General features: G+C 40.0%; 1 protein-coding gene across 1 annotated transcript; it reads right to left on the bottom strand.

Moving 5' to 3' along the window:
• Positions 1-4,461: 4,461 nt before the first annotated feature.
• LOC145439019 (phosphatidylinositol 4-kinase beta-like) lies at positions 4,462-20,104 on the bottom strand. The gene is made up of 14 exons (XM_080316441.1): positions 19,106-20,104; positions 17,974-18,164; positions 15,831-16,120; positions 13,139-13,331; positions 12,862-12,991; positions 12,406-12,634; positions 11,582-11,685; positions 11,277-11,443; positions 9,686-9,899; positions 8,039-8,170; positions 7,486-7,637; positions 7,296-7,428; positions 7,107-7,227; positions 4,462-4,829 (listed from the first exon to the last, which is right to left on the bottom strand). Exons 1-14 carry the CDS (start codon positions 19,706-19,708, stop codon positions 4,645-4,647), a joined length of 2,844 nt encoding a protein of 947 aa, XP_080172567.1. The 5' UTR covers positions 19,709-20,104; the 3' UTR covers positions 4,462-4,644.
• Between the last annotated feature and the right edge of the window lie 6,204 nt (positions 20,105-26,308).

The raw sequence follows: 26,308 nt of genomic DNA, 5'->3' as shown, positions 1-26,308 counted from the left end.
GATTGACTCGAGTCGAGTCATTTCCGCATTTTCAGAAAATGACTAGAGTCATCAGAAAATCGTGACTCGAGTCGTCATTACAACCCAGGTATTGTGTACTGTAGGCTATAGCGTAGCAGTATTAGGACCAAATAGCTATCTTCGACTTGATCGAGTCATTTCAAATTGCTGCCGGACTCGGTCAAGTCATTTTAAATTAGGGTTATTATACTTCGGAATTTCCCGTACATGTCCGGAATTTCACTGCTAAAACTGCGTCCGGGAGGAATTTCTAAAATATGCCCAAATGTCCAGAATTTTGAAGGTTTGAAATAGGATCAAAATGTTTTCGTAAATCAACAGAAAAGTTATTATTTTTGGGCAGATTTATGCCACTTGCTACTAATATGTGAACCACCACCCTAAAAAAGCATACAATCAAAAATTAATAAAAATAACCATCATAATAACTGAAATAAGTAATCGCAATTATGGGAGAACGGTATATTACTGGAGTCAGTTAAGGCCATTCAGATGCTATTGGCTCTATACCTGGCGGTGGTTTGTCTTTATTCTGGGTTTCGCGCAGTGTTGGGATGACTCGAGTCATGACTTGACTCGAGTCAGACTCGAGTGAACTTTTTCGTATGACTTGACTTGACTCGAGTCACGTTGCAAAAATGACTTGACTTGACTTGACTCGACGCTTCAAAAATGTGGATTGACTCGTGACTCGGAGCAAAATTGACGAGTCAATTTCAAGTCATCAATAAGCAAACTGTGTCGACTAAATCATTTCATCATGTGTACGTTCGGATTATTCGCGATACGGCGCTGACACTTGTGAGAGCAACCAGTCATTCACTTATTGTACGTTCCACTGGTCCTCCATTGTTACATCACAAATAAATTGACCGCAAACGAAATGATAACGGCTTACGTTGTCGTCGTAGTAGTAGCAGATTAATAGAAACGTATCTCTGTTTCTTAGTCGGCTCAGCGCTTACATTGAGCAGTGCTCACCTTTACCAACCCTCCTCTATGATTTAAATCGAATGAATATAGTTTATGCGTTTATATTCTCACGGATGTGTGTTGTAGATGGGTAGTGTATGTACCATATCAATTTGTTTAAACTTCTCGAAGCTTCGTATTCGATCCTTCATTTTGGCTGATAGTAACAGACTGTAGCATGTAACTAGTTAATCACGTATTCTATTAGCAAGTTCTACGTGTGCGCGTGCGATACTTCGCCTTTTTCCTTGTATATTTAACTTTATATTCGTAATTTGATTCAAGCTAAATGGCCAATTAATCTCTTTCACGCAGCTGGCAAAATGTTATCACTTTGAATCATCACTCATACGTATAGAAGATTCAATTTGACTTGAATTGTGACTTGACTCGTGACTTGACTTGACTTGACTCGACTTGACTCGAGTCACCTCCAAAAATCGAGTGACTTGACTTGACTCGAGTCACCTTCGAAAATTGATTGACTTGACTTGACTCGAGTCAAAATCTGCAATGACTCGAGATGACTCGTGACTCGAAGGTAGTGACTTGATCCCAACACTGGTTTCGCGTAGATGTTGAACGTACTGAGCATCCAAAATAGGCCGTGAGTAAGTCTGGGCGAAGGTCCTGACCGCTTTTCAGCAATCAGCTTATCAAATTCTGAGCTGGGCACAAAACATTTTTAAATTAGAAATGAAAGGTTGAAAACCACCGGATGTGCAATCTGCTGGTGCGGATCTGCATTTGGGCTCATAGTCTTAACCGTGTGACATGACATGACGTTACGATGCATAATTCCGTTCCCTGTATTTTCGAAGTCATCGTCCTCCACCAGCTCCACAGCTAACTGTTATCATGTGGGCGGAGAAAGTATCAACATTTTATAGTAATAATCCATTGAAGAAGCAATATTATAGACTGATTTCATTCACAAAATTTAACGACAAAATGCATATAATAACTAGATATAGGCCCCAGAAGTTGCATCGATTACCCTATGGTGGGCTCGAGATCAGTGTTCATGTGGACGGGAGGGGGATGAAAAAATGTTGTTTCCATCCCGGTTACAACGCATAACCGCATAAATGCACCGACCTAACATTATAACGGCCCCGGACCGTGACCAGACTGACCACCTATGGTCGATAGGCAATGCTTTGCTAGTGTGACGTCATATTGAAAGACAATTTGTCATACCACATTTCAAAATCCGCTAGTGGGCGATGAAGAATATCCGGAATTTGCTTCGCAAAAATTTGGTAACCCTATTTTAAATTCAACTGAATGTTGAGTGGGCCGTTAGGGTTGCATTCAGCACTGTCTCAGAAACTCATGCATGTAATCAGCACCGTAACTGCAGCACCCCAAACCCCCCAATTGGGGGGGCCGAGCTCGAAGGGGGCCCAAAATTATTTCGTGAATTAGCATAAATCATAGAGTATTTTTTGAAAATTTATGCAATTTTTTCAAATTTTTTTCGCGCTGCGCGCGAATTCAAGCAGCCATTTATCTATATTATTGGGTATTGGGCCATTACCGCGCCACGACCCATAAGACATATAATCAAGTTTTAGGCCATATAACATGCAACTCCAAGAAGTGTGTCAGAACGATCGGCAGCGAGAAAAGCTTGGCCGAAAAGGTCTATGCCCTTATGCAGACGGAAGACTTCGTTATATAGGCTATACAATATACATATAGGTTTAATTGTCCATAGGCGCCTAAATGACTGGCGCCGAATGTTCCTGTCTTTGCAATCTGAACCTCACAAGACAAATACCATCCCGCTGGGAAAAATTTTATGCCAGTGAAGAAATACCAATTTGAAATCGTGTGCGTCTCTTAGTTTAGAAGCCTACGTTTGGGCGATTCTATATTTTTTGATATAGCAGACTGGAAGTCACGAAGTAACATCATGTAACGAAGTCATATCAACGGGTCCGCCCGCCCGAAGATGTTTAATCATTATTTACGGGCCCTCCCGTTTTCAAGACACTTCACTCAGCTCTACCGGTAAATCTAATTACGTGAGTAGAGAGGACAATAAATTGATAGCATAATATATATGCAATCGCCGATCTGATTGACCGATTTTATCATAAATTATCGAAAATTTTCGCGCTTCGCGCTGGCTCACATGTACAGTACCGATAATTTCGTGACAAACGCGAACAACGTGATGGGGGGTCGTTTTATCACCCCATGGGAGCCCAAGACCCACGTTTTTGGGGTCCTGACGAGGTGCTGTTTCGTTCCTGCCAACGGATATACGCCCGAAGATGTTTAATTATTATTGAGTGGTCCTACCTTTTCAAACACACCTCACTCAGCTCTACCGGCAAATCTGATTACGTGAGCAGAGAAAAGATAAAAATTGATAACAATATATGCAATTCCTGATCATACTGACCGATGAAATCATGAATTCTGGAAAATTTTCGCGCTTCGCGTGCTTAGGCGACAAAAGCTGATTCACTAAACAAACTCCCAATGAATATGATGAATAGCGGTAAACAGTGTATCGCGGGAGGGGGGTCTGGGGGGCGAAGCCCCCCATAAGTTCGGCCTATAACCCTATGGGGGGGGGGCCAAGACCAAAGTTTTTTTTTGGGGGGGGGGGCTGACGAAGTGCTGTTACGGCCCTGCATGTAATTCTAATTCCAAGACCGACACAGCACTCGAAGTGCATTGTTCGTTATTACCAAACTCGGTCATTATTGGTGCTTACTGCTCATGAATCCTATTTATTTGCAATGTGGCATGTAGCTCAAGATGAATATAGACATGAGACACGGATCTCTAAATCAGCCAAGCCTCCGCTAGTCTCACACGAACGTCGCTTTGCCAATGCCGAAGCTGTTGTGTCTGTGATGTCATTGGTGATGGAATTAACCACACCTTAAGCGTAAACGGAATCCAGCAAGCATTAGTATTGATGACGCGGTCATATCTGGTGGGACTGAGAGGTTAAGAATGCTTTGCAGAATAGAATATTTGATGACTTGAAAATAAGTGTCCGAGTCAAGTCATTTTAGGGCATTGACTCGAGGTAAGTCATGTCATTCAAAAAACGAACTCAAGTCATCCCAACATTGGCTAGTGGTCCCGGTGACGCCACCCATGAGGCGAACACATTGAGTACGATCAGTCTCAGAACACATGTTGTTTCTTTCAGTCCCAATGTCGGCGACGAATGAATTTCACTTACAGCTACTGACAACCCAGGCTCCTATCAACGTCACTCCTAATACTCTGTTACCAGTTTGCACTTCTATTGTCAAGAAGAATGTGGTATAGATTTGCCAGTAGGATAGCATGGGCATAAATTCTCTCTCTCTCTCATTACAAATTTAGAACTCGGCCTGAAGAAAAACCATGGCTCCATCAACTATTGAAACGAAGCCCCGACTTTCCAGACCGACTGCTTTTTATATACTGTCAACGAGGTCAGTTAAAACAATCACCTTTTGAAACAAGTCATTTATTGCGCAAACGCGATAATAGGATTTATAGTAACGTATTGTACGAAGTCATTAAAAATGATTATGCACGCGTCATAAAATGCAAACGGCCCGCTTGACGTTTGGATTGCAGCAGTACGACCATCGCCGACGGACCACACAGACAGGGGTTACGATGGAAAAATAATCAGTGAGCGATCCCGTTGGTAAGGTATTGGAACCCGTCGTAGAGTTTCGTAGTCCAAGATCGCATGGAGCCTTCGATCATGCTCTCCACCAGTTCGTGAAGTTGATCTTCCGTCAGCGACATGTGGAATCGATCCCGCAAAGCCCTGATTGTTGTTGCCCCACGCAAGCATGCCAACGGCGGCCCTATAAAAGATATATAAGTCTCAGCAAGCTCTAAAACCATGGTCAATGAAAAAATTGCTTGATCACATCACACACAAAACTTTATCAGCTGCAAAGGTCGTCAAATTTCTACTGAATTCCGAGTAAAATCAGAAATTTCAAAGACGTTTCAAAACTACTTAGAAATTCAGGATCTCAAAGTAATCGAGCGAGTAGTTTCAAAAAGTACATTTGGTCGAAGTACTTAGCCTTGATACCAAAGAAGTAGAAGTAACACAGTACATATTCACTCAATTATGTGTAGAAATAGCGATTCCCAAGACATGTCCAAACTGCTTCAGTGGCACTAAAACTGAAAAGGTACGAAAAACACAGATTTGGTCGAGAGGTCACAAGTACTTTTAGCAGTTTATCGGAGGCCACTTTGGAAACTGCAGGGTGCGTCTTCACGACGAACCCAGAATGACCACTGACCAATATGAAACTACAAATAGGGGCAATTCTCGAAAATATATTCAGTTCCTGTGATACATGGGCTCTTTTGTCAAGTTGTCATGACAATTTCATAAAAGTTATGCAAGCGCATCAAAAAACTGCTTTCTACCTTACAAAATCTTATGTCGGTATATCTGCTTAAAAAACTGTTGGGTGGAAGTGGGAGTCGTCTGAAATAAGTAGTAAGAAATCACTAAAAAATAAGTATCTCTGACGGTTATTAAAACATCAACTGGCGTATTCGACTCTTGAATAGAGTAAAAAATAGCTTGCGAGTAGATGTTTGCAATACAAGCCAAAATCCGATATTCTGATGCAGGTTACAATAACATTAACGCATATATGAGTTAACTGAGCTTTGTACTTCCTTTAGTTCTTCAAATCTTACGTACGGCAGACCTGAACCCACAGCTGAACAATGTCGACATAATCCTAAATGCGAGTTGCACTATCCATTATGTAGTGCAGTTTAGCCCGAACCCCTACCCCACAGACGGTTAATGATCAATGAGTGCAGAAAAATACCGAGAATTTCGGAATCAGCGCCCTCAAATTAGCCAGAAACAGTTAAGAAATCGAGCCAAACAAAAATTTCATCCGATTTTGTTACGTAGCGTAATCATTGGTATCTGAATTACAACAACTAGTGGGCCTCCTAAATAATACGGTTGCCCGACATATGAGCATGCGACACAATGGAAAACGACAGTTCAGCATGGAACACATCAGCATGCGTCACTTCAGCATGTGACTGTATAACCCAAAAACTTACCCTGACCCGAAACATAGCCTAACCTAACCTAACCTAGCCCAACCTAACCTAAAGCCTAACCCTAACCCAACCATAAATCCAACCCTAACCTACCCCTAACCCGTAATTTAACCCACATGCTCATGTGTCGCATGCCAAATTGTCGCCTGCGGAAGTCTCGCATGCTGTAATGTCGCATGCTCATATTTCCGCGGACCAAATAATACACGTAGCAAGCCTACGAGTGATGCTGAAGGATATGGTAATGTGAGGTTGATATGTCTTTAGAGTAAAACAAAACTCTAATTAAACTTGTGGTCAGCCAGCCTATTGTCAAAATATGCAAAGTTGCAATTCCCAATATAATTCCTTGCCAAAATATATCAGTTTACTGTACTATTCATGTCGCCATGACCGACTCCAGGTTGGTCTCACAATTCCAATCTCGTCATACGGTACCATACTTTCAAATACACAGCCAGAATGATTTTTGTCACAAAACGAAACCAAGGCAAATATATCCTAGGTCCTAGCTACAATGGAGTCGTGACACAAATAAACAATATTTGTTTACTGGTGACATACAGAAAGAGAGGTTCACGTCTAGCTGTTGCCAAAGTCATTCAAAGTTGAGTAACGCCGGTTAAAGTAAGGTAAATGTTTACTCGTGATGACTATATTATTGAAGTCTACAATGTCGCCAGGAGTGGTACTTTGGAGACAAATACTCGTAGATGACAGTGAATCGTCACAGAATGCTTTCGGGGACTTCCTCAAATCAAAATGGCAATTGCAGACAGGTAACCAATTTGTAGGTCCTGGTAAATCTAGTATAAAACTAGATTAAGGATAGGATCACAGTACTTATATGGGCAAAATTGACATTACAACTGGTAAAAAGAGCACCAATATCACACTAACCGAACATATTTTCGAAAATTACACCTATTCGTAGTGTCATCAGTCATTTTGCGTTAGTCGCCAAGTCGTGCCCTGCAACTGTGACCACCTTTGTCAAACACAACGTCCGGAGACACAGCTAGAATCCCTACCTCCGGACATGATCTCGACGAGCTGAATTATTTTCTCCATATGTTTCCTAGCCGCGACCAGTCCTTGCAACATTAGTATTTTGTAGTACGCGAACATGTCGCTGTCCTGGCCACCCATGACCTGCATAAAACGGCGGTTAGCAAACTATGGAATTTTAAGATAAATCAAAAAACAAGGAAGATACTAACATCAATAATTTCTTTCGTGAGCTTAAACGGCGAACTTTCAAATCCTAAATTTTTCGGTGACGACGACAATATAAATCCAAAATCGATATGGATGATATGACCTTCCGCGTCCAATAGAATATTTCCGTTATGCCTGATAAATACACCTTATTACATACGCCATGTTCAAAATCATAGGCATCTCGCGTACCTGTCTTTAACTTGTAAAATGTAGCACACGAGACTGTACGCGGCGGAGCTCTTCACGAAATTGCGCTGGGCCGTTAAAAACTCTTCGGAATTAGCGCCTCCGAATTCAGAGTAAAAATAGTCCAGCAGAGTTGACTGACTATTCTTCTTTATCTGAAATGAGAACAGGTGATACAACATCCACCCCTACCTTTTCAATTTCCATGTCAGCAGTACCCATTAAAGATCACGACGTAGTGTAAAACAGTATAGACGAGGAACCTCATATTCAAGATTCAATAGATACAGATGTGTTTTGCAGGTATTCACTATAATGTCACACGCTACTCAGCCAATTTGAGAAAATACAGGGCTTATATTTAAAAGACGCAATATTATGGTATTTATGTTGATTGGAAGAAAATGAAAATAGGCAAAATTTACAGTTCTTACGCGAATAAAAGACTCTCTCCCGCACGATCAAATTTCACATAAATAAGACACACCAACCAAGTGAGTCATTGCGACAGCTGTAAGTGTGTATTATTATGTATTATTAGATATGTAGCAGGTACCTGATGTATTGAAATTGCGTCCACGATGGGCTCGATAATTCCGCTGTCTTGAGAGATCACCATGATCCTGTACGGCTTAAGCCGTAACTGAACTCTTTCGTCGACCCATATCCTCTCCAATTCCGAGATCATCTGTGAATTGTAACGCGGTAATATCGTATCGCACCACCTGATCATTCAATATTCACATAATATAGGAAGTGTTTATTTGGGGAATACAGTAATTAGGAACGCATCTGGAAATAGGTTATGATCAGGAGAGCTATAAAATTGTGGTAGTGGGACAATATTAGCATGAGAGACAGTTAGGTTTTGAGGAAGTAGCGATAGGAAACAGTTTACAAAATTATTAATACTGTGAGAGCAATGCACCCTAGAAGGCAAACAAAACTGAAAAGAAACCCATCAATTTCACAGACCACTACTTTTTTAAACAAACATTCTGAATTTTATTTTTATCATCCTGGTTATCTCTAAAACTACTTACTACTGTGTGGCCCATATTTTAGGTAATTTTCCATTTATTTCAGCATGGTAAAACAGCTGTCAATTGCAGTGCTTGTTTAGGGTTTCAAGAATATGGCTATTCCACCGAGCCCAATAAAATCAATAAATGTCCGGATTGTGCCATGAGGAGAAGTTATTGGAGAGAATGCTCTACAAGTTTTAACCACTTATCGCTGCATATTATGATGAGGACATGACATTTTTTTACAAAATCACGCATAGCCTCCATTTTCTACTGAAAAATAGGACATTAGATGAGACAAACGATTGTGAACATTGTGACCATTCTGATAACCCAAATATATATCTCGTCCAGATGGTATATCGTATATGGATGCCATTTACTATGTCATCATTACGTCTATCATTGAGCCGCCCTTTACATCACGAATAATGAAAATGGGACAAAAGTCGCCTTAAAGATTTATACAATGAATATTCAAAGATAACAATGATCAGTAATTTCTCCATACCGTATAGCACGTATATTTTAATGGGAGAAGATGTAAATAAAACAAAACGTTATCACACAGGCAGGCGTACAATGGAACAGACAAAAATGCTGTACTGTGGAGTTGAAAAAGTCAATCATTGGCTCATTACAAGTACATAAATACCACATTCACACGTGTTTGCCATTTTCACACAGGTCTTTAAATATTTAAAGTGGGCTTTTCTCGGCTAAATAACGTTTCTCCACATGCTTCGTACCCGCTGTTTATATGAAACTGAACAAGGAGTTTTAAATGATCAATTGTGCTAGCAGCAACAGGCATTTGCAAGTGTGTCAAACTTATGTTAGATGATATCTTTATCAAATTATAATTCGGACGGCCCCCGAAATGATCCCCAGAGGGTGGTCAAAGTAGTTGGTTTGGTACTCGCTGGTACTAAAGTTGATAAAAAAGCAGTAAATCTAATTTATGAAACATTTCTTTGCTCTAATTCAAATTCTAATTTACTTTGTGAAATGTTGACAAAACTGTGTACGGTAGTTATATTTCTAATTCTAGTCTGATTGGGAAAAAACAACATGTGGCTATCATTTCAAAAAACTGAAAATTTTCTAGTAGTACTGCATTACTGACCACCTCCGAGGACCACACCAAACCCGTAGCATCAATTATACACAGCACATACCTGATAAGCCAGTAATTCCTGTCGGAGATCATCCCCGCACTTTACGATTACAGAAAGCAGTTTCCAGTTTGGCAGGTGCCCGTACGGCGAGGCCTCCCTTATACGTTGCTCTTTGACTACCCAGGGCTCCTTCAAAACGGCGGCCGACGGATCGTCCGGGTCGCGACTGAACCCGGACGGGCATTTCACGCTGATGTGTTGCGATAACCTCCGCCTGAAACGGACATTTTCAGTCTCAATGTTCATTGAAACATTGCAACACACGACATTTGTAAAAGAATTTTCAATCTCATTTGTCTCTATGAAAAAAATATATGTGTGCAAAGCCATGGCCACTGGTCAGACTTCGCACAATACGACCTGACTTATTTCTGGAGTAATAGTAATAATAGACTAGAGTGGTAGCTAATAAAATGATTTCTGCGCAGGTCGCCATTTTATTAGAAAATGTTTTTCCCTTTTGAACAATAACTATCTCTTTGTCTGCGTGTTAATTGTTAGCGTCTTCCAACCTATTAAAATATACAGGTTGTGACACAGACACATACACGTGGATTTCGATAGTAACTTCAAACGCAGGCGGAAACGGTACATAATAAATCATGTGAAATTTTTGTTTTGACAGACTTTACAGCGGAGACAAAGATTTGCGATTATTGACATCAGGCAAATAACAAAATCTAGCGTTTCAAGTTAGACTCCCCATAGAGACGTGTAAAAATGATTCATTGTTAGGTAGTCTAATTCGGCTCAATTCCTACCAGTAGAAACCGATGTGGCAGGCATTTACTTTCTTAAGCCTGCAAAATGGTAGCCTACGTATTAAAATTTTTTAATTATCATTATGTACTGTTACGACATCGTAATAGGCCATGTTCCACTCAGAATCGAATCACTCGAGTATTCGATTTTGCAAAGCCCTCATCGCAAATGCAGTAGCACATAACATTATGTCGTCTATGTAAACACAATAACAATAACAGAACATAACAACACGCGTGTGGTGTAGCCAATCAAAAGTTTGAACAAAGCAACTGTACACTGCAGACTACGGTGTACACATAAAACGGCTATCAGTGAATTCAGAGTGTTGAATTCGGCACTTGGCGGTTCCTAATCCGATTCATAATATCAACCTACCCCTATTCTAACGCGAATACATTAATTCATACATACCAAGTGCCATGTATCACAATTCACGGTCATATTCATGGAAGCATTCTTTTTCGAATTTATCAATATAATCTTGATACATCGTTTCCATAATAATGATACTTATTAAATCTCAAATGGCAAATTACCAAAGTGCTGCATATCACACTACACCCCCGTATTCAGTGAAACACGCATCTTCAAATTTATCAAGACAGTATGGATGCCTCAATTCGATAATAACTATAGGACTCTGCCAAATTCGCAGAGTGCAATACTGTATATCACAATTCACGCTCATATTCAGTGAAACATTCCACTTCGAATCTCGTAATGCAATATCGACGCGTCGCTTTCATAATAGTTATAGCTATTACATTTGTAATGTCAAATTCACCGAGTGCCAAATTCACTGGCACACAGTCGCAGAAGAACAAACCTTATCTCTCCGGCGGCCACGCGAATCTCCTGCCCTTCGAGACTGATATTATCCCCGCTGACGATGCTGTCGATGGAAAGAACCGAGAGATGCGACAGAGACATGGAATCGCTACTGGGCGCTCCGCCGGAAGCGTTCTTGGTGAGCGAGCCGTTCTTCGGAGAAACCTGCAAACGTAACGCCGACATTTACCGCTAAATAACTAGAGGTGGTCAAAGTAGTCAGCGATTCAACATCAGATTATCAAAAATCAGCCAAATAACAGAATTTTGAGGCGGTCAGGTGAGGTACTCGAGCAGACTTACTTCAGTGTGTTCCAAATCTGTTATGTCACTCTGCGACCAACAGTCATCCGAAAAGCCATCATCCGGCTCGCTGGCGACGAAGTTCATTTTAGACACGGAGAGGTCTGAAAAGGAGATCAGCGATGGTTAATGTGCACGGTACACTATGCTTTGTATGGAATGTTGTGTCTAGGGATCATAGGTCGTCAAAGGATTGGTAACCTGGCACAACAATTTCCATGTAGCCTACTTGAAAGTAAGTACTTCAGGCTTAGTTCAGCCAAAAAACTGAAAACGGTCGAAGTAGAAGTGGGAGCAGTCTGAAATCATAACCACTTAGGTAGTGAAATAACTCAAAATCTAATTGAGTGCTCCGGAAAAGTAGAATTACTTTGTTACTGACCATCTTAGCTAGTGATATGAAAGATCAAATCGCAGCCGGGTTGAATGATAGTCAAATTTTGTAGTGGGGTCGCATAGTTTTTGCAGTTAATCGAAGGCGGATACTTCGTGACTAATGCGAAACGATTACGACACTACAAATAGATGCAATTTGATATCATGAATGAAAAAATTTCGTCTCTAAACTACTTACGACTCGTCAAAATCAAAATTGTTAAACCAAGTAGTTTTTGCCTAAAAACATTCCAGTGAGTGGTGGAAATAGTCAAAACCAACTAGATTATTCCGATAAAGTATAGGTACATTGTTACTGATCACCTGTCCGTTGCACACAAAATAAACACCCACCCACGATTTCAACATCAAAGTTTTCCATAGACTCGTGACAAAGTCTCAAAAGGATTGTAATTATCAACAATTTTCTCAAGCGCCGAAATCCTTACTTTGTTCGGAGCGTGCCACAAAACTGATCCCGGGCAACTCGGACGGATGATGGTGCTCAGCTATGGGATGCTTGATGATGTCGTCAAACTCCTCGTTGATGTTCGGATGCTCGCAGACGCTCTCTTGGGATTGCGAGAAACGCAGCGAGCTCTCGAGTAATTTTTCAGGGACTCGGTCTCGTTCCTTATCCGAGCATTCCAGAATTTCGACGTAGATCAGGTAAGGGGCCTGGAACAACAGTGTTTGTAACATGTCAGCAACGTACGTCGAGCCACAGAGATTAGGTGAAGCCTCTAGACGAGGTTGGGTGAAACAAAATTCGGAATATCACAATGGTAGTATAGTTCAGTACTCAGTAGCTCTCAACCTGGGGATGTGAAAGATTCTAAGGGGGGAGCGAAGCCTTCTGAGATGCTAATGAAGATCTGAATACGCTCATTGTCGGCACATCATACCTTATCCTTCGAGTTTAGCACCACCCCATCCGAAGGAGGTATACGCACGATGTGATGGTGTGTGGGATACAGAGGCAACCACACTCTGGCAGGTAGATTCAAGTTGATAAGCTGCAGCTCCGCAATCAGCCTTAACATAATACAAATTGTTGAATTCCAGGCACTAGAAAAATTGTGTTTGACATTTGACACGTCCTCATTTGGCTTCCACGGCAAAAGGAACAGCGTGTCTTATGTCTCATATACTCATTTGCAAGGAAAATCTCGTTATTAACACCTGTGCGTCTTGCGGTCTTTCGTCGGTTGTGAGGTAAGTCGCTTTCCGATCGTCATTAGCGTTCGTATAAAGTCTTTTTCAGGTACTATAACGCTGGCGACGTCGCCAGAACCGGAGCCTTCGAAAGCGTGTCCGGTAGATAAATCCCATTGGCTGCCGCATTTTGGCACGTCGACGCTTTTGTTGCCGTTTCCTAATGCAAGAGAGAGAAAATCGACTTCGTCAGGTAACAGACGCGACGAATTCATCTGACGTATTTCCAACGCTCCCCGGACATAATGGCAGACAAGATTTGAGCATGTGGGTTAAATCTTGGATTAGAGTTACGCTAGGGATAAACTTAGGGTTAGTTTGAAAGTTACAAAATCACGATCTCAACTGATGCATGCTCAAATGTCGTGCAAAGTATCTATCGTTGGAACCCAAAACAGAAGTAACGTTGTTTTACTAATCAAGTAGTGGTAGAGATTCCAAAGCAAGTTAAAAATTATGTATTCTAGGCCTAGATTTGCCAAAAAAAAACTTGAAAACTGTTAAGTAGAACATAACCACTTGTGTGAATACCTACGTGGGCAAAACCTACTTCTATTCCATAAAAGTATACGCTTTGTTATTGACCACCTCTGATCCTCCATTAGAATATAACCACATCTTAGCGGAGAGACACACTGGCAAAGTTTTGTAACTTCCCATTACTTTCAGACGGCAACTTTTGATGTACTGGTTAGGCATGAGCAAAACGAATCAATTTGAATCAACAGGAAAAATGGCATCGTGTGCAATGCTGTTGCGATTATCCTTGGAAATGTAGTGCGGCAGTAAGGAATGGTGAAGCGGGACGATGGCGATGTTATTAATGATGGACATCAAAGTTGATCAGCAGTCCCTTAAAATTATGGAACGGAAATTAGGGAAGCTTTCCCAAGCACGCGAATGAATCTATTTAAGCTACAATTACCACTAGGCCTTCAATAACACGAGTATCTGATTCAAATCAGCAGTGATCTGATTTTGCACATCCCTAGTACTGGGCATACCATCTTGACAAACGCTTGACAAAAGTGTTTTCACAGGTACAGCATCTCTGTTACTTTCAGGCATTCAAGCATTCTTATCATTCTGAACCACACTCCTACGTGAAGAAGTGAAGATGTTTATATAACATTTAGTGATTGGAACAGCCTATGTCACCCTGGAGAAATATGCAAGCTATCGCAAACAGAACCTAATGACAAAAAGCTAACACCAGCATAAGTGGGCAATTCCCTGTGACCTAACATTGTAAGATTCAATGAGCATGTATACCAAACGCAATTTGAGCAATCATATAAGTTTGTTTAGAAAGTCTACTTTACGGTAAATGTAATCACTGTATCCGTATGCCTTTATCATTAATGAAAAGGACATATCTACACGTCAAACTATTTCAACTGGATCAATCATATCCCTGCGAGCAACTTCCAGTCAGACACCGCTATGTCATTAATAATACATTGGTTTCAGATTCAACTTGCTTTGTTTGTGGCATGATTTCAATTTAAGCCATGCATCAAATCAATTTTCTCCACAGCCACCAGTTTCATAGTCGGCAAATGGACTTAATAGGATCAATAGAATAGGTCATCTCCATTAGCCAGTCATGTGAACTAGAATTTCCGAACCGTGAACCCTGGTCACTCATTCCACTATCAATTCCAAACACAAAATCGCCGAGTTTAAAACGATTCAATCCGATTGGCACCCGGAGTATATCGGCAGATATGATTTTTAGACTATTGGTTTCAAGCCTCACACATCCAATACCAAGCGTTGAACTTTGCCATCGGGTAATCAGCAACAAAGTGCATTTAATTTCTTCAGAGTCCTTAAGTAGGTTTTGCCTACTTGCACTAACTTCTCGGGTGGTTTTGTCTTATACTACTCTCCTGTTAATTAATTTTTCAGGCAAAACTATTTCACAGCTTGGAATTTGTAATGTAGCAAGTAGTTCTGGATATTTGCGTAACTTGTATGAATGAAACTGTCATGACTGAGTGAGACACTTCACCTTCACAACTGATCATGTATTCGAAAAATTGCACCTATTTTCAGCAAACCAGTCGTTTTGTGTTAGTCGTGACGACGCATATCGTTCAATTTCAACAGCAGCCACCTCTCATCAACTGACTAAAAGCATGCAAATCCAAATCTAACTTTTGAAACTGGTGACTCGAGAGTACTTGTAAAACCTTGCACTTGAATTTGAAATAGCTCTGACGTGACTTGGATATCGTTACTACCACTTGTAATTAAGTAAAAATTCAGTAAGTAGATCAGTTGCTAATTGAGCAACAAGATAGCCTACTTTGACCATCTACGCTTAATTAGGCATGAAAGTGAAAAAGACTTAAACATGGCATTAATGGACTGTAACTTTTCAATGTCCCTTCAAAATGATTACCAGCCTGTTACCAAATTTCCAATAGAGCTTCTCCTGGGACTGACAACCAAGATGGAGCAGTGCTGATACAGATCAATACTGCATACATCATTTCAGATAACATAAGATAATGCAGTAGGCCTAGTATTGCATTATCTTGGCTGGACCAGATAAAACAGAGTGATATTCCTTCAACTGTCATTTTCCAACATACCTTTGTTTAGTGTAGTCGATGTCTGTCTCAATGAAAGTCATCAACTAAGCCAAACTTACCGGACATCGCATCGGACCTTGTTCTTCTGTGACCCTTGACCTTTCCGCGCATCGACGCCGGACTCGCAGACCCGAATCCCGGCGCCTCCGAGTGTTTCATCGGCGACAAGCTTAATCCGTTTCTCAAGCCGTATCTCTTGGACGAGTGCTTGCTTAGTTCGCCCGACAGTATCATCGACCGTAGTTTCTGCGCCCTCGTCATGCTGTGATAGGACACGTCCACTGCTGCCGCGGAAAAGCTCACAAGTAGCCATGCGCAGATCAGAGAAAAATTTGCACTTTCCCGGCACCTTCACAAAAAGAAATTAGGCATTTGATAATAAAATTCCGACTTATAGGCTTATGAAAGGAAGTTACGAGTCACACACTACATATCTAATATTGAATATTTAGGTAGCAGGAGGTAGGTAAAATTATGGCATGACCTTAAAAGCAAATCTAAGGATGTAGAGGGACCGCGCATCGTCTGATACAGACAGATTTGCGGACTGTGAAGAAACATCAAATATTGGTTGTATTTGGCAGGCAGCAGCTGTTAAGTGTTAAGCTGGCAGATGAAAAGAGAAATTAATACCTACCTAGAGAGGTGGTTCTCAATCATGGTGCGATTTGGATTGCTAAAGAGTGCCACGAGATAACGAGGCATTGCAATACTACTAAGGCCTACTACTAGATTTATCCTGATCCCATTGAGTGCAGATTTTATGTATTTATATTATTATGTCAGGGTTTGTGATTGGAAAGGCACTGGCGCCTCTCTACATGACGATTCGCATACAGCGCAACATAAACTGAATGCGGTGTGAAACAATAAACACCGAATTGATTCGTTGCTCCTCTGGAAACATAACGTTTTTAGGATACCAGTTCGATTTGGGAGGGGTACTGGTGCGCTGTCTATAATTATATTGATATTTTCGACACTAGGTTTCAAATAATGCCAATTTACATATATTTTCAGTTTGGGAAGCTGGTGTACATCGACAGGCCTAGATGAAGCAAATTGCTATATGCCTAAAGCTTTGTTAAATCGGTACGTTTCCTCCTCCATTAATGGCCCATACTAACATTAAACGTGAATGATCAAAGACATTCACCAGACTGTGCAAAATCTGACTTTAAGGCATTACTATTGCTACATTATCAATCCGAGTAACAAATTTGCATGAATGCTTCACAGAAATTAGATTAAATATTTTACACCCGTTCTTCAAATTGTTGAAACCTCAAGTGGATCCAGTGATGGGGTGTAGCGAACTATTTATCCATAGAATGCCATGAGGTCAAAAAGGTTGAGAACCGTTGTTCTAGACGTTCACCAAGAAGATATATACTAGTACTGGTCAGGTTTTTGAAATACAGACATTCGATTGCAGCTATTGATTAGCCGGCATTATATCACATATCAAGAAACAACTTGACATAAAATACTTATTGAACAGTTGACATGAAGGACTTTACAGTACATCACAGGCATCAAGTATAAATAGATTTTGGTTCTACAACATACGGCATACAATCTCCTTTCAGAAGAGGTTTCACTGTTATTAATGACTTCCAGTTCGCACAATGTGATAAAGTAATTGCGACAAATCTTCACTTCAACGAGATAGCATTGTTTATTCCAAATCAGGTATGACTCATTTCCATGCACAGTGGCAAATAGCATACCTGCATCAGTTCGAGTGAACCAAATTGAATGCAAACATTGCAGGTGGTGTGCTAACAAGTTGGCATAGAGATTAAAAAAATATTATCGGGGCTTGGTACTTCACAAGTGTGTATCATACAACGTAATTCATTTTTGCATTACAGTGAATGAAATTCTTGAGGCACAATTTTTTTGTAAGATATCACATGTAAAGTCTATCTCAACTAAACTATTATTCCTGAAAGATAATTGAAACTAATTCGCGTAAAATTTTATTTGGCGTGTCCGTCGTTTTGGTATGTTAGCAATAAATGGTGTCTTGCGAGGGTGTAAAAATAAAACTGCTTATTGGTTTACTTATTAAAAGCAATCCTTTAACCAGGAAGTGTTCGAAATTATGCCTTGTATGCAAGAAATACTGTGGCTAATCCTTACTCGGAAATAAAAATAGGTAGGTATCTTGTATCTTGTCCCTGACAAGTTTCCCCTTACCTTGCAATTATGTAGGGATGGATGGCCTCCCTCATATCATGATTCATGTGAATATACATGATAAGTAATTGCGGCAAGAAGTGGTCGACACTCTCAGGAGGAAAACTAAAAAGTCGGTTGCCAAGGTACGTCAACACCCCGGGCTCTTTAGACTTGAATAAATACTGGATTGCGATCGAAACATCAAAGACCTGAACAAAATGTACATGTCTCACCACACAACTTGTACAGACACGCCAGCAAGCCCAAAAAGGATCGATAATAATCCTATCATTAGAGATTATGGAGAAAATACATAGCATGAATGAAATAGCATCTGTGACTGTGACAATTGCCAGGAAATACGGTGCAAAGAACAAGTTATTGAGGCTATTGAGAGCGTCAACAAAGTCATTGATTTCCTAGCTGTCATTAACATACTAGCATCGCAGTCTTGAAATGATGCAAAAAAGAAAAAATCAGGCACACCCTACATACACCTGAGCAAAATAAACGTAAAGACATCAACGTGAATGGTTGTCAATGTGGTGGTTATAGACATAAATACTAAAAATTCCAGAGTATATACATCACTGAGACGGTAAAAAAATCAATGAAATTGTTTGGTAAACGAATGAAATTCAATGAATTACAAAATTGCCGGGTCGGCTGTAATTGTAATTGTAACTGTAATTGACTGTACAGTGTACACGTATTGCATATATGCATGGCATTCATACCATAACTTCCAGATTTTCTTTTGATATGAGCATCTCCATTAGGGCTGTTCAAAAACAATTTTTTCATTCAAATTTCACTGGCTACGTGATAAAATAATTATGTTGGCCAAAACAACACAACACACCAAATTTGGCTCAATTCCAAACAGTAGAAGGGAAATTCTTGCAGTAGGAAGTTTTGAATTTATCATATAAAAAATGAAATTTCAAATTTTCTCTGTCTACCCCATAAAATTGTTAGGAATATGACTTTGCTGCTCCAATAGGCCTATTCCTCCATTATACCGTCAAATATTGCTTAATTGCACGTTCTGAAGTTGACGAAGCAGAAGGATATCATCAACTTTTGTACAGCTTACAAGTATCTCAATTTAGTATCAGCATTGAAATATGACAAAGTATACAAATGTTACCTGTGATTCAAAAAGGCGTAACAGCCAAGATTGCTTCTGGGTTGGTTCGGGGACAACTATCCTCGGCGTAATACTGCGGAAATTTTCTAAATCTGGCGGCGACTCGTCAGATTGTCCTGCAGAATCCTGCTTTGGACTATCTTTCGCCGGCGAAGCGTCGACGTAAAACCCGTCGGCTTTCGTTTTTGCCATTTTCTGCCTGCCTTTTTTCCTCGCCTTGTTCGTAAAGAGTTCCAACCTCAAATTTAATTTCCTCGGGTCCAGTTTCCGCAAAGCATTCCCAGGAACAGTGTTACCCTGCTTGACGCAAGTCATTTCACGATACTTCCGACGAGTCTCGTAATCGTCGCTCGTAACGGCGATGTCAGTTCGTGAAGGGCCATCGTGCTCACTTGAAGCATCGTCCCCTTGACAACTAGAGTGTTCATCGTCTGTAACATCTGTCGAATGTATATCCCCGGTGTCGGACTGTGTAATGATTTCATCAGTTGCGTCCAACGTCGCTAAATCCAACGGAGCAACGCTTGAAGGAGACGTTCTCTCCAAGCTGGATATAGAAGAGATTTCCGAAAGTTTTCGAGGCTGTCTTGTTACAGCGTTCATTGTGTAAATTTGGACCCTTTATTTACAGCATTGACCGGCTGTATTCATAAGTGCATTCACGAAAGTGGGTAGACTGTTAAGCAAACACCATTCACAAGTTACTAAAATAAGCTGATTAGGAGAGAGAAATTAGATCACATTGGATCGCGCACAGGTGCTGAATCAATAAAAATGTTTAGTAGGCCTACTGTAAGTCTATCAATTCCAGCAGATGTGTTGAAATATTCCATTCAAACAAAGTCATGACCAGACAGCTATCAATAACATAACCTTAAACTAGAAAGCAAACGATGGAATATCCATAGTCCTTTAAACAGCCCTGTTCAGTTTACACTGATAATTCAGCATTACCTGATCACCAATAATTCAACTCCACATGCTCTATTGCAGATTTTATCTTTTGAGAATTTTGTTCAAATCATTTTGTTAGAAAAGCTTATGAAAACGAAATGACAAACCTAATACACTTTTCAAATTATATCAAGTACCGGTAGTGAAATTATTAAAGCTAGTGGTAAGTAAGCAGATTGCATCATTTTTAGCAGTGTGTTATTGTCACTCTGTTCTATAATCATGGATACATATATTTTTTATTTTACAGGCATTGATTGCTGAATGGTTCATAGCTACAAAGGCACACGGAAGAGGACATGTAACAATCTATTTCTTTGTTGATACCTTTTTTCATCAAACAAGTCTCTGATCTGGGACATGATTGATGCAAACAACACAATTTCACTCGGGTTCATACAAATTTAGTTTCTTGAACATACGCCTGATACTCAGTATTCAGTAACACCACAAATTAAAAAAAAAACTTTTGAGCACATGAAAAACAGCATAGAAATGCAGAAAATATTAGATTTTAGACATCCATCAAAGACCGGATTGATTCAAGCATAACCAGAAAGTAAACAGGGACCGATATTTCAGGCACATATTAAGTACCGGTATAGGTGTTGATAGATATTTGATTAATTGCGTTTTAAAATTTATTATAATTCATAAAATACATGCCAGTGTCAGTGCAAAACAAGATTATAAAGGGACAGAGCAATGACAAATTTCAAGTTCAAGTTCATGTTTATTCATAAAATTTCATCATTTCAGCGGGTTCTATGCAAAATAGAATTGACAGAGATGCATGCTGGAAAAACTGCCTCTATTGCAAGCAAAATTGACATCTTTTGCAGCGCAAGTCTGGCAAATGGCTACTGAGAAAAAGTCACAACAATGATGAGGCCCAATGATGATTATAACAAGTTATCGACCATCACCAAGTCCACTTCTCAGGCCAAATTTCAAGCTCATGCCCTGAACCAATATGCCTACAAAATTGGGTTCAACATTGACGGCTTAGATTTTCATCAAATCAGCTTCAACCATTCCGAGTTGCAAATGTAGCCCGCTTACTTCTCGTTACTCATCTAGTTTGGACCAGTGATTCCTTTTTTGACCTCGTGGACCCGTAAATCTTAAAAATAAATATTGTGGACTGGACTGGTGAACCTTCAAAAATCAAATTCACCTCTAGACTAGATTTAGAACGATACTAATTAATCGCAATCAAGTTAGTCATCCATAACAGGACTCTGCGAGATTGGCCTTACAAATTTTAACGGAATCAGACATAAATTGCATTAGAATTACTGAATTAGAGCATTCGATCTAGTGTCCAATAAATTACATTTGAATTTCATACATTTGTCGTAATTAAAGATATACGACTTTGCTGCTGCAATAATTCTTCATTATACCATCAAATATTGCTCAATTTCACGTTCTGAAGTTGAAGAAGCATAAGGTGGGTCAGTGTTTTTAATATTACGAAAATATGGGGATCATCATTAGAGTTCATTGCTTGCTTAACAGGGCGCATTTCATAGACTTGTCAGTTGATTGGGGTTTATGATCAAAGTCACCACTCTTACTCAACAAAGAGTATATCGCCGTATTGGTGGGGTATGGCAGTACCATCCATCATCAACTATAAACGTTTTGTTGTATCAACTAAACCTAAAACTAAATTCTAACAGGCCTGATTCCTATTTATTCATTGCACACTCTCTCGCGATCGAATTGATAAAATATCTACCACCTAACCTCAAAGACTTGAGCCCTCAATAAAGTTACTAACTTTTACCGGTGTACAACCAAACAAACAAATAAATACGGTGGAGGGGGCTAATGCTCCACCTAAGACACCAATTAGCGACACTATCATACAAAAAACACCGCACCGGTTTACTCTAATTTACTCAGGCGGTTCGACTCATCTGCTTTCAACCAAATTCCAAGTAGGAGCGCTGAAATTCCTCCAATCTTGCCCGAAATCAGCAATTATGTAGACTTTGATCAACGAGACTTGCGTAATAAACAACTTTTCCCAGCGAGATGATTATGGCCTATGTCCTTTTATTCTCCATGGATCGTACGGATCATCAAGTTTTCACGAGGTGCTACCGATAGAGGTATTTTGCGGAAACATCGATTTCCCACCACACTAACTGCATTAATATTTGCACCTTGTGATCTGGATGTCGAGCGACGATGAACAACATCTCCACTAGTCATTTATTCATGTGGCGAGATAGCATACTGGTATAATCCACGGCTGCAGGTGTGCGCTACACTGAAACTAGGCTACCGCATAGCATATTTTACGCAAAAGTCGATATTGATATGTGTTGATTTTGACGGTGTGCAAGGCGGAGTTTGGAGACAAGATTTCGCATGTTATGTTATGTTATGTTATATCGGCTAAAGATGTGCCAATCTTCAAGGCTGTCATTCAATGATCAGTGCAGTAATTTCGTTAGCGATGGGTATCCGCCAATCCTTATAACAAAAACTTAGACCAATGTTGGACAACATCATGAATACATGAGTCCAGAGGTGGTCAGTAACGAAGTACTTCTACTTTTTCGAAGTAATCAAGTAGTTTTCCTCTACTTCTGCTACTTACTCGAGTAGATCTATTTTTCGCTACTTGTACTTCTACTTTGTAATATTTTGTAAACTACTTACTTACTTTTCGCTATTTCAGTTTGTCAAGTAGAAGTCGTTTAATCCCCCAATAAAAAAGGTAGCCTAAGGAATTTCGGCACTGTTTTCACGTGGTACCAACATTTAATTTTCATAAAAGTCATGTAATACCCAGAATTTTCGTTGCGCTTCGCGCTCAGTAGATACGGTGTGACAAATATGTTTTTACCTAAGTATCGCTGAATGTAATTTAGATACCGGGTTGCGTGGTCCCGTTCACACCACATTGTCACCTTTAACAAATATTTCATCACAGTAAGTATGGCCCCCATAACGTTTGAAACTATCGTCTCGCAATCTAGCAATAACCTATTATACCTAACAGCCCATGAAGTGTCCAAATCTCGAAAAGTGCACCTGTCTTAGCAGATCACCGTTGAAACTTTCTGTACAAAAGACATGAAATATATTATCTGCTTTTTAGAAGTAGTATTGTTATATTTTTTTTTCAATCACGGGTAGGGGAGATTTGGTACCGATGGATCACTGGGACCGAAAATACTTGAAAAATTCTCCATGATAATTCCATGATTACACTCCGTGAATTTGTCTACAATTACATGCTGACAGAATCTTTCCTCACATGTAAACAAATTCGACCTGCGTGAGGTATAGGGTCTGTGACGAATGATTTACGTTTTAGGGGGTGTAAAGTAAATTTGGATCGACATTTGCATTTTTCTATATCATCTTTCAGACTAACAAACCCGCCATAATTTTTGATGTGAAGTATAGGGCTTGTATCAGGATATATAATGGTACATATTTTTTGAATGAATACCATCCTCGAGTGGACTATTTTCAAGTCAATTACAATATTTATGGGGTGGGGGACCTATGGTACCATAGCCAATCAAGCAAAATAGATAGACCAACTAATCACTTAACAACAGAAACTCGCCTACATATAGGATGTAAATCATAGTTACCTGTGGTGTTTTATCGCTATTACGAGGTCTTTGAAAGTCAAAATGTCGATTTGCGGGTAATATGTATATGTGGCATTAATTTTGTAAGTTTAGGCGTAAATCATAACATGCTTTTATGCCAACATTTGAGTTGATACACTCTATTTTATTCTTGAAGGTCGCGACGAAGCATTCTTCATTGGCTTGCTGTAGCTTACCTTATAGTACACAACAAAACAAGTTAACAAATTTGAGTTTTTGAGCGTATGTCTCATAGGTCCCATGGTCATGTGCGTTTGGACCCACCGGGTGGGGACCAATGACACGTTCGAGCAACAAACTCTAAACGTTTATAAACATTTTTTGAAAAGGCGGATATTCATGTAAATGTCCGCGATAGGTAGAGCTTGTATCGAAGTGTTGAAACAGCAAAAGATCTGCTATTCTCGGCTGAAGATTTGAGGGCCAGAGATCATTTTGCAATTTTTGATCCATCGGTACCACATCTCCCCTATGCTACGTTGAGTTGTAATCACAGTTTTAGATCTTTTGTCTGGAAAACATACATGTTGAAGTATAAAAGCAAGTGCAGTAATGCCTTATATTTTCTGAATATAAAGCTATATACACAATATGGCATTTTTACGATCTGCCATATTTTTAATTAACGTATACTAGTCGCGCAAAGTGTTAAAGCCGTTACGACACAACGTCTCCGTATTGCTCTTCGACTGAACTAGGGGCCTTATAATATGGGGGAAGGTGCCATGCCATATATGATATTCTCTAAAACGGGGTGTTCGAGTAAACAAAGAATTATTTAGTATTGCATTCCATATCAATACTATCATTTCCATTCCATGATATGGACGACTGCATAATCTGTCAAAAATTGACACAACCTGTGATGTATCAATAGCAATCAAGCTCTCCACACCTTCCGCATAGCTCAATTGGCAGCTTTTGACAGTCTATGCGAACGAATAACGATCGTTTACAAAACTACTTACTTACTTGAGTAGATTTTAAGTCAGTCAATTCTACTTCTACTTCAAGTAGTTTTTGGTTGTATATGAAAGAAGTACTTCTACTCGTACTGGAGTAGATTTTTTCGTCGCTACTTCTACTTCTACTTGAGTAGCTTTCTTGACTACTTTGACCACCTCTGATGACATACCATATTCGGTACAGAACACCGCCAAAATCAATATCGGCGTTTGTGTAAATTCTGTAGCTTTCAAATGAGATCAACATTGTTGAATTTAAGCACGCGGGTCGTCAGCTATGGGATTAGCAATTATGTCGCGTTCATTGTATCGCATTTTGTGGTGTATTGAACTGATAAAATTGCTAATAAACCAATGATGATGATTGCTGAGCAGTAATTCTCTCCGGGCAAGCAAGCGTGACGACGGGTGTTGCGTATCTATCCGTAGGTTAGTTATATGCACAAAAGTCACTCAACTATAGTTGTTAGTTGAGTGACTTTCATATGCACCAGAGATGCCGGCCATTCGGCAGTCGACGAGCATGTCCACATTCAAGTCGAAATACAAGCAATTGCTACTAAATAAATACAGTCCATCCTCAAGATTACCGGACCGCGACTGACCTATCGATCTCGCCCCCCATGACATGCTGCCCTATTTCTTGTCGCTTCCTTTTTCTATACTATCTTTCTTACTTTCATTCAGTGTGCATGCCTCCTCTTTACATCGCCTAGGCCAAGGTGGGTGTCTGATTCCATAGACAACCTAGTCGCTTCGACATCTTCCTTTCTTTTCATTGTATCGCATTTTTGTGGTGTTTTGAACTGATAAAATTGCTAATAAACCAATGATGATGATGATGATGATGACCATGAATTAGGATTAGGATTTAAAAAAAAAACGGATTTGTAAGATTTTGTCAGAAGATCATCATCATCATCATTGGTTTATTAGCAATTTTATCAGTTCAATACACCACAAAAATGCGATACAATGAAAAGACAGGAAGATGTCGAAGCGACAAGGAGTAGTCTATGGAATCTGACACCCACCTTGGCCTAGGCGATGTAAAGAGGAGGCATGCACACTGAATTAAAGTAAAGAAGATAGTATAGAAAAAAGAATGCGACAAGAAATAGGGCGGCATGTCATGGGAAGCGAGATCGATAGGTCAGTCGTGGTCCGGTAATCTTGAGGATGGACTGTATTTATTTAGTAGTAATTGCTTGTATTTCGACTTGAATGTGGACTTGGACATGCTCGTCGACTGTCGGATGGCCGGCGGGATACTGTTCCACACATCAGGTCCGGCATATTTGATGGAGCGATGATCTTTTCGGTCGATCATATGATATTTGGACGACGTGGACGCGCGTGTGTTGTAGCCTACTTGTGCGCTTTTGATTCAGAGGTAAAGAAGTCATTGAAATATTCGGGGCAACGACCGCAGTGAAACTGATACATAAACTTGGCGATTTCTAGTTTCCGCATATCTTCTATGTTTAGGACGCCGAATCTCTTCAGCAGCGACTTATTGGATGGGCAGCCAGGCCCCTTTGGGGCCCTAGCTATGATTCGGAGTACTTTATGCTGTAGTTTCTGCAGTGGCTCTCTGCAGTGGCTCTGCAGGGGCTCTTCTACCAAAGTTACTACCTGTA

The sequence above is a fragment of the Botryllus schlosseri genome, chromosome 5, assembly GCF_051294905.1.
Source record: "Botryllus schlosseri isolate E-star chromosome 5, Bs_hap1, whole genome shotgun sequence".
In the NCBI taxonomy this organism is placed as follows: Eukaryota; Metazoa; Chordata; class Ascidiacea; order Stolidobranchia; family Styelidae; genus Botryllus; species Botryllus schlosseri.
The sequence above is the reverse complement of the archived record's forward strand: the minus strand, read 5'-3'. Positions and strand labels throughout refer to the sequence as shown.

What these genes read in the sequence shown, in the direction of transcription:
- LOC145439019 (XM_080316441.1), bottom strand. Translation starts at nt 19,708, where the DNA reads ATGAACGCTGTAACAAGACAGCCTCGAAAACTTTCGGAAATCTCTTCT. An exon ending in CATCCCTACATAATTGCAAG is followed by an intron (nt 16,121 to 17,973) that starts GTAAGGGGAAAC and finishes CTTTTTGTGAAG; the next exon opens with GTGCCGGGAAAGTGCAAATT. An exon ending in CGTCGAGATCATGTCCGGAG is followed by an intron (nt 4,830 to 7,106) that starts GTAGGGATTCTA and finishes TATCTTTTATAG; the next exon opens with GGCCGCCGTTGGCATGCTTG.